The 22,097-nt window shown below is 40.4% G+C and overlaps 3 protein-coding genes across 3 annotated transcripts in view; all 3 read right to left on the bottom strand.

Annotated features, from left to right (window-relative positions):
* LOC126368310 (aminoacylase-1-like) overlaps window positions 1-22,097 on the bottom strand; it is a 45,571-nt gene that overhangs the window by 23,112 nt on the left and 362 nt on the right. The gene's annotated exons all lie outside the window — the stretch shown is intronic.
* On the bottom strand, window positions 1,862-22,024 carry LOC126368045 (aminoacylase-1A-like). The gene is made up of 10 exons (XM_050011907.1): window positions 21,894-22,024; window positions 10,574-10,715; window positions 9,347-9,519; window positions 8,532-8,703; window positions 7,387-7,533; window positions 6,680-6,756; window positions 5,566-5,682; window positions 4,256-4,351; window positions 2,934-3,073; window positions 1,862-2,490 (listed from the first exon to the last, which is right to left on the bottom strand). The coding sequence occupies exons 2-10, from the start codon at window positions 10,704-10,706 to the stop codon at window positions 2,232-2,234; spliced, it is 1,314 nt and encodes a 437-aa protein (XP_049867864.1). The 5' UTR covers window positions 10,707-10,715; window positions 21,894-22,024; the 3' UTR covers window positions 1,862-2,231.
* LOC126368309 (uncharacterized) lies at window positions 12,484-17,796 on the bottom strand. The gene has a single exon (XM_050012216.1). The coding sequence runs from the start codon at window positions 17,794-17,796 to the stop codon at window positions 12,484-12,486; it is 5,313 nt and encodes a 1,770-aa protein (XP_049868173.1).

The raw sequence follows: 22,097 nt of genomic DNA, 5'->3' as shown, positions 1-22,097 counted from the left end.
TGTGTCCTAATAAGTATTTAAACAAACTAATTTAAAGAGATTACCAATAAATCAAATTATGTTACTAGAAAATTGCATTAAGTTCAAATAAAAAATTAGGGTTGTCATCATCGTTTCAACCAAAAGATTCTGCTACTTAACTAGACTCCCAAGGTTCTAAATTTCCACTGGTAGTATAAATTATATTTAGCAGAGTAGTAAATAAAACAATTAAAGTCAATATAATCGATATTTACTGTTTAAAATAATTACCACTGAACAATCAGCGCTGGTTTAAAATAGCTGGCTTATAGCACGCCGCCCGCGTCGCGCATCGTGTGATCGAACCTAGTTACCTACTACCCATCGTTGAGGCCGGATTAGTCAATTTTTAAAGCGCGCCAATTTGTCTCCGCCCCTTTGATCATTTTTTCATTAAAATTATAAATTGATGTATTAAATTGGTAACGAATACTATTAATTTAATATCTGAACGAAATAAAATGTTACTACTGTATTGGTGACAAAATATCAAATAAAAAGGAGTCGCAGTCAGGGATCGATAATCGATTTATTTGGTGACAGATCTACCATTCTGAGCACAGAGTTATTATTTAAGTAACAAAACTGTTATTATAAGAACGAAGTTTATATTCATGTAATGCAATATAATTTTATTGGTTATCGATCTCTTATTTTCGCCATATATTAACATTAATTTGATAATTCATACCTGGGAACAATTTTTGTTTATCTGAGAACGAAAATATTTCGTGGCGATAGATCTATTTATTAGGTGATACATCTTGATGACAAATATAAATTTTGGTGATAGAAAATATAGTCCCCTAATCCATTCCATCATGATGGATCGTATGGGCTTATCACCTCTCACAATATGAGTTATTATATCCATCTTGGGACTTCGAATCAAAAGAGGCCGCAAGTTGTCTTCTGAATGCTCGTGGCTCTGCCTACCCTATTAGGGCGCAAAAGCCTAAGGATTTTATATTACTTAAGTAGTTTATCTCTATTGGCATTAGTTAGTCGGAAAGCGCAGTATTATTTTCTGAGATAGGAAGGAAACACAGATAACACGATTACTAAGTAACACGGTCATAGGACTTCCCTGTTTTTCCTTCATCACTTGCTTTCTCAGTAATGGCTAATGTATTACAAACAAAACAGGATATGTATAATACGCATATAAATCAATGAACAATAAAGTGTGACACATTTTGCAATGAGTCAAACTTTTTAAAGTCTAAGGCCCGTATTAATAAACCAATCTCAAGTTCCGAGTGTCAACTCAAGCTTAATCTCAAGTAACATGAGAAAGAAAGATGAGTTCATCTCCATCTGCTACTTGAGATCAATCTCAGCTGAGTTGAGCTTAAGTCATGTTTATTAATTAGTGACAGACTTAAGACGTTGCTCACGTCTCAAGGCAATCACAGCTGAGACGCACTTAAGATGACGTTTGAGATCGATCTATTAATACGGGCCTAAGATGTAATCAGTCGATGTCAAAAAATATAGGGGAAAGTCCGTACACTCTCGATTTGACTCAGTTCTTTTTTTGCGCTTTTACAAGTAACCCTTACTTGTATAGATTGAATAAAATTTCGACACCCTGGATGATATTTTTAGTGAACCTACTACCTATCGACAAAACCTATAAAAAACCACCAAGAACGTCAAAATCATGGATGTACGGACTTCCCCCAGACTTCTCTGATCAAATCAAGATTTGCCCGCAAAACAACTAGATAAGTTACTCGTATCAATAATACCCTGCCGAACATTGATCTCAAGGTCCACCCATAAACCGAAGAGACTACAGTTTATAGACGAAGTCCGTTGGTTTAGAAAAAAAATAACATCAATTTTCAAGCACCAAGTAGGTACGCTAATAAGCATGCTTTATTTCAATATATTTTTTCAAAATCAATTTTTAATACAGTAATCCTAATACAATTCACAACGAAAGCTTACAAGTAATATTACAGTAGGCACTACTATGTATTACTGTACAAAAGTTCAGAAAAATTTCATTAAAAAGTCTAATTATGAGCGTATAAGAAAAATATAGAGTAAGTACCTACTAGGCAATATAAGAAGGTTAAAAGGATCCGCAGATGGCCCGTTTTAGGCACTCTATGCTATTGTCTCAACCGGCTAGTTTCGTAACTTGTCCTTGATGTGTTAAAAGTTATTAATTCATTGATAAAATGTTGTTGATGTGATACTTATTACCCAGCAGTTTTAACAATATACGAGCTGGGGTCAGCAGATATTTCATCTCCGCTTAAGTTGGCGAGGTTCTTAATGAGGGCTATATAGATGTCGATGCCTGTGAGGAATGTGGTAGCGTTGAGTCGCTCGTTCGGCGAGTGCAGAAGGAGCTCGGTGTTCGGCATGGGGGAGAACCCGAAGGCTGGGTAGCCGGCCGCGCGGATGTAGCGGGCATCTGTCGCGCCTGGAGGTACCAGGGGGACCACTGTCAGGTTCCTGAGCAAAAGAGACATTTAGATTAAACATATTGTAAGAAAAAAAAACGAGTTAGTGCCGTAGGGTTATTACAAAAAAACAACACAACTTAAGCTCACGACTCAATCCCAATGAGGGTAGTCAGAGGTATCGCAAGATGAAGTACCCACAGCTTAACGAGCTTTGTGTTAGACCTATGTCCATTGTCTTTGTATATCATAAATTTGAAAATAAACAAATAAATCAAAATTACATTTTGGTAGTTATTTTTACGAGACTTGTAGGTACTTGCCTCGGGTGGCATTTACCACTTGACCGGACGAAAAGGTACTTAACACCAAAAAAATCATAGGTCGGTAATTACATAACTTACCTAACCTAACCTAAGTATGAAACGGAACATACTAGGCTATCACAATAATTTACTAAGGATTTCTCAATGAATTGGGGTAGATATAACATACTGTTGCTGGCACACGCTGACGAAGGTGGTGTAGTAAGGGTTGTCTGCAGTGATGACTGTAGCCGGCGTCTGCGCATCCTTCTGAAGGAATGTCAGCGTGACGTTGCCGCCTGCCGCCGCTTCCGTGATCCATTCGTTCAGCTATAAATAAATGTACTTAAATAAAAACAAAGCCAAGTGCGAGTCACACTCGCGCACAAAGGGTTCCGTACCATTGACTAGGTAAAAAACAGTAGGTATGGTATGGTATGGTTGATATGGAGCAAAAAAGAGCAAAAAGTCGATTTTGTTATATAAATATTTAAGGGATCCTTTAAATATTTATTTTACTTTGTTTTTAGTGTTTGTTGTTTTAATTTGTAAAAAAATCGACTGTCTCTCTAGTCATCGCGGTTCTTGAAATATAGTGTGGTGACAGACAGACTCAAACAAACTCTTAATAACTGGGTCCCGTTTTTACTCACTGTGTACTGAGCCTTGACGGTAGGGCGGGCAGAGGAAGACCTAGACCTAGAAGGACTAACATTGACGAAATTGGAGATGTCCTTAGAAAAGGTTTAGTACGAACTACTCTGAACCAGCGTGCGTGTATGAAACGATTGATGAATGTGGAGGAAAGAAGAGAAGTGTGTCAGGATCGAAGCAAATATAAATTATATAGTCTCTGTTTACCCCGGTGGGAAACAGGCGTGAGTTTATGTATGTATGTACGGAGCCCTAAAAATTTGCTCACAACCCTCACAACTATTCTCTTTTTGGTTATTCAAGTATTCAATTGGCGCTAAAATCACAGTAAGTCGTCTGATTGAGAAAAATGAGACAGCATTTTCAATCGTTTTCAATTTTTCATTGAAATCTGGAGAGGAATAAATTATTTTAGAACTTCATTTATCGTTCGTATACGTTTATACGTTGTTTGTGTTTTGGTAAAGATAGCTTCGATAGCTCCAGTGGTGTACGTAAACATAGGTCGCGTTGGTTGTTTGAGCGAAAAGGGCGGTTTTGCAAAAATATCCTACAGACAAGTAACAGAGGGAAGGTGGGAAAAAACTTACAGATGCGCTGCAAAACGGAGATTTATATCCCCGGGGATACCGTTGCTCGACGAGGGCCCTCGGAGATGATGATTCAGATGGCTGCGTGCACTTTTATGATGATAATTGTATTTTGTTTGGTCGGCCGGCACTCTCACGCACGGTTGTTGAAGCAAGAAGAGAATGAATGATTCGGAAATTTGAGTGAGCGTGTTCGATGAATGAATGAGCGCCGCCGGGTGATAGGAAAGGGTAGGAAGCGGGAATGTCTGATACTTGAACAACGTACCTGAGCTTCAAATAAGGTTTCGTTGATGGTGATGTTCAGCCGGATGTCGAACACGAGACTCACGTGGCTCGGAATGATGTTGTTGGCCGTGCCACCCTACACACAACAAAGCATGTAAGTGCAATGATCATTTAAAACCTAAATTGTGGGATATAGAAATAACACGGGATATTTTTAATATCTTTACTCCTCATATTTTAACAAAATCCTCTAACCCGACCGTCATCGCACCATAGACCCCCTTTCTTACTTAACCATCCTCCATTCATACCATAACAATCAAATTCCCATTCATTATCCTTACATAGTATTCCCACTTTCCTACAGCTTATTACCTAAACTAATAAACCATAATCAATGTAGCTGTTATATGCCTATAAGAGGTCACATCATCACATATTCCTCACTCCATTATCATCCTGGCACATCACGTCATCCTGCCCGAATCTTACTTCTTCTCTTGTGTGGGTTGTGAGGTGGAGTACCAACCTCATCAACCCTGGCGCCAGTGTTACTACTGAGCCGCCAAAGGCCCCTGACATGGCTCATGTAACGACTACTTACTTACATCAGTAAGTAGTAACCGGGACCAACGGCTTAACGTGCCTTCCGAAGCACGGATCATCTTACTTTCGGACAATCAGGTGATCAGCCTGTAGTGTCCTAACCAAACTAGGGAACACAAAGTAATTTTTGTGACATTTCCCCACCGGAATTCGAACCCGGGACCTCCGGATCGTGAGTCTAACGCTCAACCACTGGACCACGGACGCCGTTCGTAAATAATCTTACTAATTATGACTTATGATATTGTATGGTGAGTGAAATATTTTCTTTACTCTTTGCATCCCTGCACAGGACAGGATATAAGGCGGTCGATTTTCATCTCTATTACTTTTAATAAAATATTTAATAGTCTCACCTTCAGCTAAGTAAGTATATTTATCAAAATTTTAAAATAATTGACACAATTAATGAATCTTGCTCTGCTCTGCTTAGGTATACCATTATCAACTACTTGGCCGGACAAATGGGGAGCACTGAAGGCTTTCACCCGGTACAACGTTTAAGACAACAGGCCTGACGGTGCTCAGTTGGGCGCGAACCTCGGCTCAGGGCGTCGTCTAAGAGGAAAAATATTTGAAAGAATTAATCGACCCTAGTGGGTCGATAACGATAAGCGCTGATTGAGGGAAATCGTCGACCACGCCGGCGGGGTCGGTATCGGGGTCCTGAAGTGTTTGGTGTCGCGAAGAAAAACTAGAGATAAATAGGATAGATATATACACACGCTAATATACTTTACTAACGTTAAGTTTGTTGAGGTTGACTGAGGTGTAGTTCCCGGCGTTCAAAATTCCTACAGCCTGATATTTGACGTACTCCGCGTCTCTGAACTCTAAGAACTTGTTGATCACATTGCGGCACTGAAACGTAAAAATAACTTTGATGTATCATTTCCACATTCATTTTTACTAATAGTAGGTCAATTAAAAGAATAAAACAATATAATATTCTTTCATTATAAGTAAAGAAAAAGATACTCTGTTTTACATCACATCACTAATTTAAATTTAAAAGCCACGCTCTTGTCGGCGTAGCATTCTCTACTCTTGTCTATCAAAAGCCAATTCCTTCACTTCCTTATAAGACACGACGTTCGCCTTCTCTTTAATCTGTTCCATGTTGAAAGCTCTTCTTGGTCTTACCTTCCTCTCTTTCCTTGTAGCTTCCCTTTTATGATGTTTTTAATAAATTCGTCGTGTCTTATTATGTGTCCAATCATCTCAATACTCTACTCTGTTTACGCCGGATAAACATTTTTAATTTAAAAAATCAAGTAATATTTTAAATAATATAAAGCAGTAGTAATTTAATATACTGCAATACTTTCAGTTATTAATAATTAAGGAGTATGCCACATTTCTTTGGAGTTTTTCTATAGTAATATGAACTTGTGTTACTCTATCTCTCGAAGTGATTAGTGTGGGTGTTAATGCTACTTCCTGTAGGTAAACACCATCTTATTTAATTTAAAGCTATACCCGTCATTTTCTTATCCACCGAAAAGGAAAGGGATGGGTAATCGACATGCATAAAATGTATAACACACGTCAATTTTATGCGGAAAAATCAACCCTTTAAAAATTTTATGTTGGCGAATTATTCTACCAAATTAAGTCGACAACACACGTCAAATGGGTTGCATACTAACGAGATGCCTATGTGATTCGCCTGGGTTATTCATTCATTTTAAAATTAACAGATGTTAATCACACGTCTCTTTCCTTTTCGGCAGATAAGAAAACGACAGGTATAACTTAAAATAAAATAAGGAAGTGTCTGCAGGAATCAGGGCCATTAGGTACCTAAATATATTATGTAATGTAACACTGAGAGAAAAACATAAAGTATATTAATTACCATGCCAGTAGCAGTGTTGTTAGTGGCCGGGAACTGTGAACTGTGGGTCGAGGTTCCATAGCAATCTATTTGGATTTCTGCAAAGAATAAAATTCGACAAATTAGCCATTACGTTCAATTATCACTTTAATTACCTACTTCATAAAGTTCACTAGTTAAAGTTAGCTGCTTATCGTCGCCTTATAGAGAAAAGATTGTAAGCGCCTTTCTGAAAAATCACCTTCTCAAGTGATTTTTTTCAACAAAACTTCGAATCACACACGATACTTTAAATTCAGGGAAAACAGATTTTTTTTTACATTTCTTACATGGATTGAACTAGCGTGTCTGTTGAGAGGTCTTCATTTGTTTCAATAAGTTACGAATATATTTAAAAAGATCACATGAAGATAGACAGTAGAGTATAACTCTGGATCGCTTGACCACAGATATCATCCTTATATTTTACAATCAAAGATCTCCATAAACCACCAACCTTTGAGTAGTAAAAAATGTAATCTATTGCCTCACTATAAGTATATATACTCATAAATTGACGCCTATTTCACACCGGGGGGTAAGCAGCAACAATGGAATTCCATTTGCTTCGATGACACACTTCTCGTGCTTCCTCCACATTCATCGTTTCATACACGCACGCTGTCAGAGTAGATTGTACAGAACCATTACAAAATGTATGTAAGTATTAAGCAAAAGTGAACACTAACGCCATGGCGACTTATCCTGGTAGAAGATAGCGCCGTAGGGCAGAGCATAAGATGTTCCCTCATCGAGCTCCAGTCCGACATTCATCGCGGCAAACTCGTCGCTTTTCACGAAAAGTTGCATTCCATTGGCAGCACCCGTCTCTTCGTCTGTAATGAAATATTGTAATCGGATTATTTTTTAACCATTGGCCCCGATTCCTGCAGATACCTCCTAATTTTATTTTAAGTTATACCCGTCATTTTCTTAACCGCCGAAAAGGAAAGGGACGGATGATTGTCAACAAGTTAATGTTGAAACGATTGATTAACCCGGGCGAATAAAATAGACATCTCGCTGGTATGCAATCCGTTTATTTATTGGCCGATGTAAAATTTTTAGACGGTTGTTTTGTTCTTTTTCAGCGGATAAGAAAATGACAGGTATAACTTAAAATAAAATTAGATGGCGTCTGCAGGAATTAGCACCATTGTGTACCTGTAAGACTAGTATCTTAGTATTTATTATTAAGTAGCCGGTTACTGTTTAATTTACTTAAATAAGTACGTACTCATAGAAAGCACGCATAGCTCGTTGAGGTGTGGGTACTAAGTTAAATTTGTGATTAATCGACCTCTGACTTACCCAATTGGGATAAAGTCATGAGCGTAAGTTATTTTAAATACGTAGTTGCTAGATCCAAGTCAAAGGGCCTTTCTGGGCCTATGTGGTTTCATAATAATCCTGACAAAAGGGTTATTTTTTAAATGACTTATCGTACGATAAAATTGCCGCATATGGCACTAACCTAGTCGCATCACAGCTAGGTATACTACAGAATAAGTATTTCACTTAGTAGTAATACAAAGTTTAATAAAAGTTAAATAGGATAAATGTGATGGATCTCTTGTAGTTCAGTGTTATCTTTCCACCGTAGACCGTTATTCTGTGACCGTCGATTGTGTTACGCATGTTTTCTTGTTTTTTAACTGTTTATTTATTTTTTTCTATTGACATTCCTTATCATAGGCTAATCTAAACACTTTAGATAACAAAATAAATGAATGGATGAATGAAAGGATGAAGTTTATTTAGAAAATTTGACTTAGGAGATAGAGATAAGCACTTAAAGGTTTGTAAATATCATAATACAAAGGTACCTACTCACCAGGCATAAGAGTCATGTAAACATCCCTAAGCAGAGTGACATTGTCGGCTTTCAGCTTTTTGAGAGCCTCCAGGTATTGTATAGAGACGGATTTCATATCCTGAGTGCCTCGGCCCCAGATGACGCCCTCGTCGTCCAAATATGCGGAGAACGGAGGGTAGGTCCAGCCATCCTGAATGATAGTGTAATAAATAACCAATTTGAGCAATCAGAACTTTATTTCCAATGTTTTACAATATGAGGTTTGCTGAAAATATATGTGATATGATTTCAAAGGCGCTCCGGTCGGAACCTTTTCTAAAAATATTTAGGATTACCTTAGTGCCTAAGCAAGTGGCAGATGTTCCTATTTGTACACTCGCTAATGTGCATAAATAGAGACGCGTTGCTGCTATTATCGACCGGGACGGTGTTTATTTAATTGGGATGATTATTCGTGGTCACCGACATAGCTCGGAGAATTGCAAAGCTGAAGTGGCAGTGGGCAGGACACATAGCGAGGAGAACCGATAGCCGCTGGGGCGGAAAGGTTCTAGAATGGCGACCACGTTTCGGACGACGCTCAGTGGGTAGGCCCGCTACAAGGTGGACCGACGATCTGGTGAAGGTTGCGGGAATCCGTTGGATGCGGGCAGCGCAGGACCGATCGTCGTGGAGATCTTTGGGGGAGGCCTATGCCCAGCAGTGGGCGTCGTACGGCTGATGATGATGATACGTGGTTATTTCTTAACGAATATAGAAATAAGAACATTTGTCGCTGGGCTGGTCACTATGGATTGTTTTATATAGGATGAATCATTCTCAATGATACATACGGATTCACTAGCAGGCACCACATCCATGTGGGAGTTGAGCATGATGCTGCTGAGGGAGGAGTTGGTACCGGGCCACTTCAGCACTATGACGGGGTATCCTTCGGTGAAGTTGAGTACTGTCATCTCCACACCCGCATCTGCTGCTTGCGTAGTCCAAAACTCTACCGCAGGCGCTGGAAATAACAGTCGTTTACGGTCAATATGTAGGTTGGGCCAGCTTGAAAACTCTGGCTAGTGAGTTGACTGTACCACACCTTCACCACCAAACCGCAATAGATCAGCGGAGTAGAGCTTATATTTTTTATACATACACATACATACATAAACTCACGCCTATTTCCCATCGGAGTAAGCAGAGACTATAGAATTCCATTTGCTTCGATCCTGACACACTTCTCTTGCTTATATTTTTTATATTTATCATTTTTCCGACACTGTTAAATTGATAATGGGATTGGATAAATGAAATAAAATATGCTTCATATCTCGTTAATAAGGAATAAAGACAAATTTAATTACATTAACTAAACACGAAATTACATAAATAATTAACAAAAATAATGCTATTTACTGCACTCGTCAAAAAGCCCGCCCCTGACTAATCCGGGCGCGAAGGTGCCCATTACACTACCCGCATTTCCTCGCTGTACAGCGATGGACAACCTTTGCGCCAAGAACAATCCGGCACGGGGGTCATCTCGTTAATAGGCTCCTAATGTCTAGTAGGTAATAGAGCGTAGATATGTGTATGTAGTTAGGTGTAAATAGGTAGGTAGATAATAAATGTTATATACTCGTAATTATGCTATTGCTTCGAACAATATCTGCGTTTAGGATTCCTTTACATCGCATTAGACGGCTACGCAGCGCGCATGTGAACATGCGAATCTTCTGTCCCTTTTTGAAAAATAAACATTTACTTATTATATTTTATTTTTACATACCACATACATACCTAAACTCACTTCGGGAGTAATGCTAATGAAGCTTATGAGAGGGTAGAGCCAGAAATAATCAGAAGACAGCTCGTAAACGTAGACGTTTCAACGATATAGTCAACTTAAGTTGTCTATTTGTAGTTGATGATCGAGCACATCATGACATGATCAATTCTAAGATCTGGCCACGACATATACATATTAAGCTTACCTTACCTCTAGTTGACTGAAAGGTGACGTGTGCCCAATAGTGGGCCATGACATATTACAGGTTGTAGTACTTACTTACTTAGATCATTGTTAGTGGTGGTGTTGATCTGTACATATTGTTGGAACAGTTGTATGGATGTGTTGTTGGCGTAGTCTTCCGATCTAGCAGCTTGCAGGACCGACAGGCAGAGCAATGTCCATAACCAACGCATTTTGATTTACTACAAACAAGAAAGTACAGCTCTCGGTTAATCACTTTTTATAGCTCTGTGTTAATCAGAGGACCACGACTCTGTGGCACAAAAATCGCTTTGTGATCCCTAGTTTGGTTAGGACATTACAGGTTGATCACCAATGCACGTTAAGCCGTTGGTCCCGGTTACTATTTACTGATGTAAGTGAGCAATCGGCAAAAAGGCCTTTGGCGGCTCAATCATAACCCTGACACCAGGGTTGATGAGGCTGGTATTCCACCTTACAACTCACACGATAAGAAGAAGAATCAGAGGACCAAATACCAAATCTCTCCAAGTACAGTCATGAGCAATATAATGTACCCACTTTAGGACTCTGTCGCACTAACATATTTTTGACGTTTAGTGAGACTTACAGTTTAATTTGTCAAAAAAGTGTATACATATTAATGCTAGTGACCGTACTCATTTGCTAACTCACAACCTCAAACACAATAGTTAAACAATGGGGTACCTATGGATTTTAAAAGAACGTTCGGTCTGACGGCTTTAAAGACCAACTCGCAATTACGTAATATCATTTATTTTATTCGGTTAAGTGTACTTACATTAGCAATTGGGTACTTTCCTAGGTAAAAGATAAATTACGAAATTCTAATTATTAAATAAAGACAGATCTAAAGTTGACAAAAAAGTTTTCTTTTTTATATATTTTAATTATTATGAATCTTAATGAAGAAATTACATAGTAATTTCGTGTTTTGACGTTTAGTAAAAAGTAACTGATTTGACTAGTTGGAAACTAACCTATTGTAGAAATAGGAACGTTTGCCCCTTGGCTAGGCCGTCATGCACACCTGGGTACTACATACAAAAATATCATTCTTACCGGGGAGACAGACAGTCAACCCGATCCTCCTTACTCCTCCTCAACATAACATAAACAGCCTATACGTCCCACTGCTGGGCACAGGCCTCCCCTCAATCAACTGGATCCCCTCAAGCATACTCCACCACGCTGCTCCAATGCGGGTTGGTGGAGGTGTTTTTACGGCTGATAGCCGGGACCAACGGCTTAACGTGCCCTCCGAAGCACGGAATCATCTTACTTTTTTGGACAATCAGGTGTGTGGCGGGACGAGAAATTTAAAACGCGTGATGATCTCGCCAACGTCTGGGGACCAAGCGTTTCTTAATGAACACGCCTGGTTTCGGAATCTAAAGGTTCGAGAGGTCGAGATTCGGTTCCTGGCGTATATAGAATATGAGTCCTACCTGGGCTGCCACAGTAAACCGCTCCGGGGTGATGGAATTCCTCTTCAGCCGGCCGGCGCACGTATCAAGCTGAGGCTTCGAATTGATGGTGAACTCCAATGCAGGATCAACTTTTATCACCAATTGTTCATATAACACGTAGAATATGCTAGTTTATTAGCTTACAAGCGGATTTACGGATTAAATTAGGACAAAACGATTTATTTATAAGAGAGCGCGCACACGCGTGTCCATAGTTTTTTCTTCACTGCCAGGGGCGCGGGGGGGTGGCTCCCGGTTGTCATTAGTAGGACTCATAGTGCGCTAGATGGCGCTACACGTTTAGAAACGAATCTCGACATTCAATTTCGCGGAAAAATATAAAATGAAATTATGAATACGATACATCACCGCCCACCAAAATACGGCTAGTATTTTCGAATTTATTTACAAAATAATACGAACAGTCTGTGCTAATTTGTCGAAGCGAATTTAAAGAAACTTACTTACTAATGAACTTGTTTTGTAAACGTATGGGGAATTAATCGGATTGCGTAGGTAACGGACAAAGCTTAGTTAAAGGCCTTGTCAGGAAAACACCGTTTGCTAATCTAACAGTAGCAATGCGCACGACCCCATCAGGGCTTGAATGTAGCTCATGAACGCGTGCTAACGGCCAGTGCAAAGGCGTAGTCGAGTCTGTCTTAAGTATTACCACGGAGCCTACGGATAATGGTTTTTCCGATGATGTCCATTTTGCGCGTTGCATTAAAGAATTGAGGTATTCATTCCTCCAACGGACCCAGAAGTCACGTTGAAAACGCTGTATTAACTGCCATCGCCCGAGACGATTTAGGTTAAGATTCGAATAGTCCTCATCAGGAACGGTCGTCATTGGTTCTAACGTAAGAAAATGACCGGGTGTTAGCACGGTAAGATCGTTGGGATCTGAACTAACCGGGTATAATGGCCTCGAGTTAAGCATAGCTTCGATTTGGACAAATAATGTTGTTAATTCCTCGAAATTAAGGGTTTGTGTACCGACGATGCGGTAAAGGTGAGTTTTCACAGCCTTGATCTGGATTTCCCATACTCCCCCGAAGTGAGGACTCGATGGCGGATTAAAACGGAATTCGATGCCCTCACTTCGAGCGGCTGAGTTCATCAATGAATTTAGGTGGTTACTCGCGCCTACGTAATTCGTACCACAGTCCGAGTGAATAATGCTGACTCTACCACGACGGCCTACGAATCTGCGCAGTGCGGCAATAAATGCGTCTGTCGAGAGGTCGGAAACGACTTCGAGGTGTACTGCTTTTGTGCTGAAGCACACGAATAGGCAAAGGTAAGCCTTTCCGATTTTTGCACCACGATGATTTCCTAGTTTTATGCGGAATGGACCGCCGTAGTCAGTACCGATTATTGAGAATGGTTTCGCTTGATTAACACGTACAAAAGGTAAGTCACTCATATACGGTTCAAGAGGAGTGGGCTTCATACGATAGCATTTCAAGCACTTAGATAAACAATGCCGTATGGCACGTTTGGGTGAAAGAAGCCAAAATTGCTGAGTCAGCAAATACAACAAAGTGTTCACTCCGGGATGACCATTCTCGGCATGGATCTCTTCAATGATCATGTAGGTAAAACGTGAGGACCGAGGCAGCAAAGCGGGATGCTTGTGCTCGAACTCCAAGCCGGAACGTGAAAGCCGACCGCCCACCCTGAGAACACCATGATCATCCAAGAAAGGGCTGAGTTTCCTGAACTGCTTAGAAAGAAGTTTTTGTTCTTTTAACTGAGCAATTTCTTTTTCAAAATGTTGAGCTTGAACGTGACGAACGATAACTAGAAGCGCATGATGAAGCTCAACTCTACTTAAAGGACATGACGACAAAGATTGAACGCTATCTTTGCGTCTCGAGTAATGAACGAATCGAATTAAATAGCACAGAATACGCTGAACCTTCCGAATTGAAGAGTATCTCTCAAGAAGCTGATCGATGAAATGACGAATGTCATCGTTAACGAGCAAAGTCTGACCTTTCTCTTCCTGTAAGATTTTGTTGTTTTGGGTCTCATCATGACCAGCGCTAGGCCATCTATCTGAGCTATCAACAAGCCAGGGAGGACCCGCCCACCATAACGAGTTGTGAACGAGCTCGGTTGGCATTTGACCACGAGAGGCGACATCTGCCGGATTGTCGCTAGAAGGTACATGATGCCAGTTTGCTCCGGGTATGGACTCCTGAATATGGCTGACTCGGTTGGCAACGAAGGTTTTCCATCTACAGGAAGGAGATCGAATCCAAGCTAAAGCCACAGTAGAATCGGACCACGCGTAAGTATCGGTGATCGGCAGCAATGGTAAGTACAATTCTTTGATTATTTGCAGGAGATCGGCGAGAAGGACTGCGGCACACAACTCCAGACGCGGCAGAGAGACCTTTTTCGTGGGAGCGACGCGAGATTTTGCAGCAACGAGATACACCTGAATATTTCCGTCAGGGTCACAGCAGCGCAAATATATTACAGCACCGTATCCGGATTCAGAGCTGTCTGCAAATCCATGAAGCTGACAGGACACTGGCGTCGGTGAAGCAAGACAGCGTGGAATTCTCAGGGATTTGACAGTAGGCAACTGCTCGAGCATGAGTTCCCACTGTTGAACGATTTCAGAAGGAGGTTCATCATCCCATGACACGTTGAGTATCCAGAGCTTCTGTACTAAGATTTTAGATGACAGCGTTATCGGAGACAAGAAGCCCAATGGATCGAAAATACGAGCCAACTCACTGAGGATTGTGCGGCGGGTACACCTTCGTATTTGCGGTTTAACTTCGAAAGAAAAGGTGTCACTTTGAGGATCCCAAATTAATCCAAGAACCTTTAAAGTGTGAGACTTTTCAACATCCATCGACACTTGGTTAGTAAGGCAATGCTCCGGAGGTAAGTCGGCAAGCAGCTCAGGGCAGTTACTTGCCCACTTTCGCAGTTCCATTTGGCCTCGGCCCAAGAGGTCAATGATTTCAGATTTAGTTTGTAAAGCCTGCTGAAAGTCAGGAAAGCCGGTAACAATGTCGTCGATATACATGTCGGATTGAACGATGGAATGTGCAAGATGGAGATCACTTTCATCCTCAGAGAGTTGCTTGACAGCACGACACGCAAGGAAGGGAGCTGAAGAAACACCGTAAGTGACGGTGTTCAAGCGGTATTCTTGAACTGGTTGCGTAGAGTTGGAGCGCCAGAAGATGCGCTGAAAATCTCGATCCTCTTCCTGAACTAAAATTTGTCGATACATTTGACGCACGTCGGATGTGAAGACTACAGGGTGAATACGAAACCGGATAAGAATTTCCAAAATGTTCGTTTGCAATTTTGGACCGATGAGTAAAGTTTCGTTTAACGATTTGCCTGTCATGTCTTTAGCGGAGGCATCAAACACGACGCGTAACTTCGTAGTGGCACTGTCAGGGCGGAGGACACAATGATGAGGTATATAATACCTCCCTTTGGTCAAGTCTACGGGCGATACGACATTCATGTGACCACTTTGGAGATAGTCATTCATGAATTCCGAGTATTGTTCTTTTAGAACCGGATTACTGTTGAGTTTACGTTCGAGCGCATGAAAACGACGAAGTGCAATATCACGTGATCCTGGAAAGGTGAGATTTTCTTTACCCTCTTTGAAAGGTAAAGCAACGGTATACCTGCCGGATGTGTCACGTGAATGCTTGTTCGAAAAGATGTCTTCACACTTCTGCTCATCAGGTGAGAGATGTGAAGATTGCGGTATAGAGTCTAACTCCCATAGCCGCTTCACCTCATTGTAGAGTTGTTCATTCGTAATAAGAAAAGAATTAATCTCAGCTTCGGTATCCTTCCCGCAGCTAGCATTGCCGAGGAGAATCCAGCCGAAGACCGTGTTCAACGCAGAGGGCTGAGTAGAGCTTCCACCAACCTTTCCAGGAAGTAGAAGAGACGAGAAGACTTCAGCACCTAGAAGCACGTCGATCGGACCGGGCCTACAACAGTTAGGATCCGCGAGAGGTAAGTCGCGCAAATGCTGCCATGATGTCGCGTTCAATCGCACGTTAGGTACGTATCCGCATATATTAGGTATAGTTAATGCATCGAGATTGAACACAACCTTATCATTTAATCCGATTTTCAGCTTGACCACTCCAGACACGGAAGCCGAAGATTTGCCTAAGCCACTGATGGTTCGAGCCGAGGGAACGCAGTCAAGCCCCAAGCGATGAGCGGCGCGCTCGGTGATGAAGTGAGCCTGACTACCACAGTCGATTAAAGCTCGAAGGGAATGAAACTGGCCCGACGAATCCATGACACTGATTACAGCAGTTGAAAGGAGAACCACGGAACTGTCGCCAATACTCGTAAGCACACGGACTTGCGGAGAGTGACACGAAGCCTCTTGAGAGGTAGATACATCTTCAGCAGGATGACTGTCATCATTATGAAGAAGCGTGTGGTGTTTTTGGCGGCATTTCTGACACCTGAAAAGAGAATTGCAATCCCTGACGCCATGCGAACTCTTTAGGCAGTTGAAGCACCAATGATGATCCTTGGCGTAGTCGGTGCGAGCTTGTAACGGGAGGTTAGTGAAAGTAACACAACGTGCAATGGAATGATCCGAATTACAATATGAACACTTCACACTAACAGCGGATTGAGAAGCCGATACGCTTGAAGGCGAAGAAACGGGCGAGGAGCTCTTGACCTGCGGCTTGGGTTGCTTGACAACCGGCTTTTCAGATTCTTTGTCAGTTTTAGACAAGAACACCGAAGTGGTAGCCTTGTGTCCTTGATTGGATTTCTTCGAGTCTAAAGTGCGGGGATTGTTGCTGCTACTACGAGCTTGAGAAGAGAAATGAGTGTCACGAACAAGGGCTTCGCATTTTGAATACAGAAAATCCTTCAACGTAGCATAACACGGTAATTCCGTTGTCGGGTGAGCCTGTTCGAACTCACAGCGGGTTTTGGAATCGAGCTTAGAAAGCAACAAGTAACACAGAACAAAGTCCCATTGAGCCGTCGGCAAACCAAGTCCTTTTAATATTGTAAGATTCTCATTAAAAGTATCGAGAACACGGCGGAACTCGAGTGGTGTGTTCGCCTTAATATTGACGGCTTGCATCTCTTTCCAACACGTGAATGCTAGCTCGCGCTTATCACGATAACGCGCGACTAATGTACGGTAGGCCTCTTCATAGTAAATACCTTGAGCGGGAAAAGTACGGATGAGTCCCAAGGCATCGCCGGATAATGTTGAGACGAGATATTGCATCTTCTCTGTATTGGAAAGAGATCCATTTTCGTGTATCAATGCATTGAATATGTCGTAATATTCGGGCCAAGATTTAATGTTACCCGAAAATTTCGGTATTTCGATCTTAGGTAATTTCACAGTAGGCGCAGAAGCAGGTCGGTAAGGAGCTGTGGATTGGCTCTCGGATTTACGAGTTAACTGCGAATAAACAGCTACAATGTCAAAATACATCGAGTCGAACTGTTCACGATAACTATCTTCTTCTTCTTCGCACTTCTCGTCCAGCAAGGTAAGTATATCGCCATGGGCGTCTTCAAAACTTTCTATTAGCTTAGAAACCGACGAGTAGTGCGCGAGAAACAACTCTGTATCATCAGGCAGAGAGGTGGATTTCGCTTGCAGAGCAACATCGAGTATCTTTTTCATACGATTATAGGCTAAAGTACGTTTCCGACGGAGTGATGGTAAGTCGTGTATGGTAGGAGACTCCTCCTGAACTGATTTAGTCATTACTTTAGGTTTAGGTATGCTAGTACGCTTAACTCGATAAGTAGCCATATTGAAACACCTATAAATCGAGCACAGACAAACGTTTATGTAAGTACAAACGCGCGCGAATACTGAAGAAACTCAAATGCACTGATAAACTGATAACGAGTTTACGATTATGAATAATACCTACACGAGAACCTATCTAAACAAAAGGTAAGTTTACAAGAGAAGTCGGTATTAACGAGTTGAAGTCTGAGTAACACAAGTGGTGTCTCTAAAATAAACAATTGATACGAAATGAGAACATACCTATGAAACCTAACCTAAACTTTATTTGTTTCGGCCGGTGTACGGATGATATAGGTATATAACGAGTTACGATTATAGCTACGTAAATAAAGAGGTTAAGAATAAATTGTTGGTGCGAATAATGACAAGTATAATCTATATGCACCGGCTAGTTAAGAGAATTTGCACACAAACTTACTTGTCGAAACAACAATCTTTTTCTTTTACCAATTACGCACTATTTACACTAGAATATTGTTTATTTTACTAGTATAGATAACACTCAGTAACACCACTTGATTTATTAACTCAAATAAAGTGAATAATCCGCTTGAAAGACAAATAAAATACGATCTCGGACAGAATGTAAACAAACAATAACGCGACAGATTTACGGAGGTCGTTCAAGACGAGTGAGGTCTGTGCGTATGCTTGACTTTCGTAACGAGTCGGATTATACGAACAACGGCAATCCGATTTAAACAAGCTCAATTGTTATTTTTCAAATAAAATTGATATAATTCTATTGCTAAAAGATCTAGAAACAATTATTTTAATGAAATAACACTTGTTAAATAGCAAACTGTTCGTATTTTAGCAAAAAATTACAAAAAATATTTTGCTATGTAATTGTTGGAAATTAGATGAAAGTTATGCAAATGGCGAAAGATGGCGGACGGATTTGAATGTAATTAGACAAAATAGCGTCGGTTTGAAAACTATATTTTAGAAAATGAATTAGATCAGATATGACTCTAATAAGATTAATTTAAATGGGAACCGCCTAAGTTCCCGGGTTTCGGCACCAAAAAGATGTGGCGGGACGAGAAATTTAAAACGCGTGATGATCTCGCCAACGTCTGGGGACCAAGCGTTTCTTAATGAACACGCCTGGTTTCGGAATCTAAAGGTTCGAGAGGTCGAGATTCGGTTCCTGGCGTATATAGAATATGAGTCCTACCTGGGCTGCCACAGTAAACCGCTCCGGGGTGATGGAATTCCTCTTCAGCCGGCCGGCGCACGTATCAAGCTGAGGCTTCGAATTGATGGTGAACTCCAATGCAGGATCAACTTTTATCACCAATTGTTCATATAACACGTAGAATATGCTAGTTTATTAGCTTACAAGCGGATTTACGGATTAAATTAGGACAAAACGATTTATTTATAAGAGAGCGCGCACACGCGTGTCCATAGTTTTTTCTTCACTGCCAGGGGCGCGGGGGGGTGGCTCCCGGTTGTCATTAGTAGGACTCATAGTGCGCTAGATGGCGCTACACGTTTAGAAACGAATCTCGACATTCAATTTCGCGGAAAAATATAAAATGAAATTATGAATACGATACAAGGTGATTCAAGCCTGAAAAGTCCAAATAAAGGACAGTCTCACAAAGTGATTTCGACAATGTCCCCATGTCTAATGAGCCTAATACTCTAACCACTAAACCACGGAGGCTGTTATGTCCTTAGCTGGCTTATTTTTTGTTGTGTCCTTAGTGGCTAAATACCCGTAGGTATTTAAACTAAAGTAAGACCTAGAGAGTGTGGTGTATGTAAGTCTAGCTCAACGCCAAATACGTATTGGTGCGGGGCGGAGAGTTACGGTTCGAGACAAGTTTTCTCTTTAGAAATGAAGCTCCTCTATACTCAGAGGTGGCGCCACGAGCATTGCAGGTTTGGCGAGTTTATTTTAAACATCGTCATCAGCCCATTACCGTCCCCACTGCTGGGACACGGGCCTTCCCTATGGATGGATAGAGAGATCGGGCTTTAAACCATCACGCGGGCCCAGTGCGGATTGATGGTTATTAACGACTGCTAATGCAGCCGGGACCAACGGCTTAACGTGCTTTCCGAAGCACGGAGGAGCTCGAGATGAAAACTTTTTTTTGTGGTCACCCATCCTATGACCGGCCTTTGCGAAAGTTGCTTAACTTCAACAATCGCAGACTGAGCGCGTTTACCGCTGCGCCACCGAGCTTCTCCGAGATTTTAAACATAATAATCACAAATCAACACAGGATTAAGCGATTACCGAACTTTGTCCGACAAGCCCAGGAGTCAATAGCATGACTGTCTGACGCCATATAAGTATAATAATGAATATAAGTAATATAATAAACAATATAAGTAATTTATCATTATCTTGTCATATCTTCGCAATAAAACCGGTACTATAACCATTTAGTGCTCCTTTCACTAATTCATTTTAATATGACCTTTGTAAAACTTCGAATAGCATACCTATCATAGGTACATTTAGCCACCTATTCCGATGATGCCTCCTGTAAGTATAGTATATTGTTGTACTTATCTCATATGTTTTATAAATTGAGCTATGTTTCGGTTGCGCCCCGCATGGGACTTTTTTAACATATACCTTTGGCCAATCACAGAATAGGTAGAATTTAAATCTGTCATGATATCTATAAGTACTCATATGATAAGAATGCCAGTAGGAGAGCGATATAGTATATAATCTGGAGTAAAAGAGACGAGCGATATGCCACTCTAATCATGCTAAGTTAAATAAAGTACTTATTATAGGGAACTATTAGGCTTATACCTTCTGATTATAATAATTAATAAATCATGTTTTTCAGACTTGGATGGAGTCCAAAGATGCTATTCGTGTCTTTTGCGATCTTTCCAAAGCCTTCGATTACGTTTCTCATGGAGTCGTGTATTAGTCGCCGCGTTCAAAAGGTTGATGTGCACGTCTCGAGATCATGGATCTGACGTCAGTATAGGCGTCCCGCAGGGCTAAATTCTAGGTCCATTTCTATTCCTAGTTTACATAAATGACCTACCTAGTCTTGTAAAACATGAAGTGGTACTATTTGCAGATGATACGTCGTTACTTTTTAAAGTAAAGAGACTACGAGAATCCCTTGACGATGTAAACAGCACCATTTCAGAGATAGTAAATTGGTTTACAGAATGAATGAAAATAAAACAAAGTAAAAATATGTTTATTTTACGCTGTCTAATTTAGTAGGCTGCTGATTCTATTATTCTAAAATATAGGGAACTGGAGCTCATATCGGACTCCTCGTATTGATGAGTTTATCCAAAAGGCTCAGCTCAGCAGCATTAAAAAAAATCGTTTAATAACTGATGTAAAAATCGCGCGGTTAGTTTACTTTCCCTACTTCCATAGCCTTACGGTATCTTGCTGTGGGGTCATGTTTCAGATGTTAACAGCAGCTTTGTTCTACAAAAGCGAGGCATTCGAGGGGTTTATAAATTGGGACCCAAGATATCATATACTTATAGAAATAAATTTAACTTTGGCATCACAATATATCTATGAAAGTTTAATATATTTAATCAACTTATAGAATTGTTTTAAGGGGCAAATATACGTTTTTATACTAAGATTCCCATTGATATTCAGAATTTAGCTTTGAACAGTTTTAAAACAGTAATTAAACAGAAAATTTGTAAGAAAGGCTAATTATAAGATTAGTGATTACCTAGAAGATATAACTGTCTGGGATCTGATATTAGGCAGCCAAATTACAAAATGATATACTTAACAGTACTTTATGTCTTATTTAAAAAAGAACGTCTAGGGCCCTGTGCTGAGGTGTTTCTTGCAGTTTCTTTTCCCGGGCTGTACAGATTGTGAGAAGATGCAGTAGTGTTAGGGGGATGAGACGATCGTTATGTAAAAAAATACGATTCAAACTGTAACTATGTTACCTACTGAATGAAGATATTTTTGAAATTTTGAATTAGTTTTGTCTGATGATACTTAAAGTAAGAGCGCTAACGAAACTAATAGCCAGAAATATCTGTCTTTACATTTACATCTAACAAATAATTATGAAAAACACCTAATTTAAATAATAATTATTAGTGTGGATACTTACGTTACGGTCGGAGGATTGCGCAGAATTTCGCAGTTGCCGGCTATATATATAGGTACTTGTACGATTTTTTTATTGTACCATGTATCACAGAAGGTGTAGACACGCTAGTGTTATAAAATATGATAATAATATTCGGTACCTTTTTGCCCGTGTATGATAAGGCAACAGACAGGCATCTACAAATTAGGGGTTAGATTAAAGAAT

This window comes from Pectinophora gossypiella, chromosome 7 (assembly GCF_024362695.1).
Source record: "Pectinophora gossypiella chromosome 7, ilPecGoss1.1, whole genome shotgun sequence".
NCBI lineage: Eukaryota > Metazoa > Arthropoda > Insecta > Lepidoptera > Gelechiidae > Pectinophora > Pectinophora gossypiella.
This window is presented reverse-complemented; position numbering and strand designations above follow the sequence as displayed.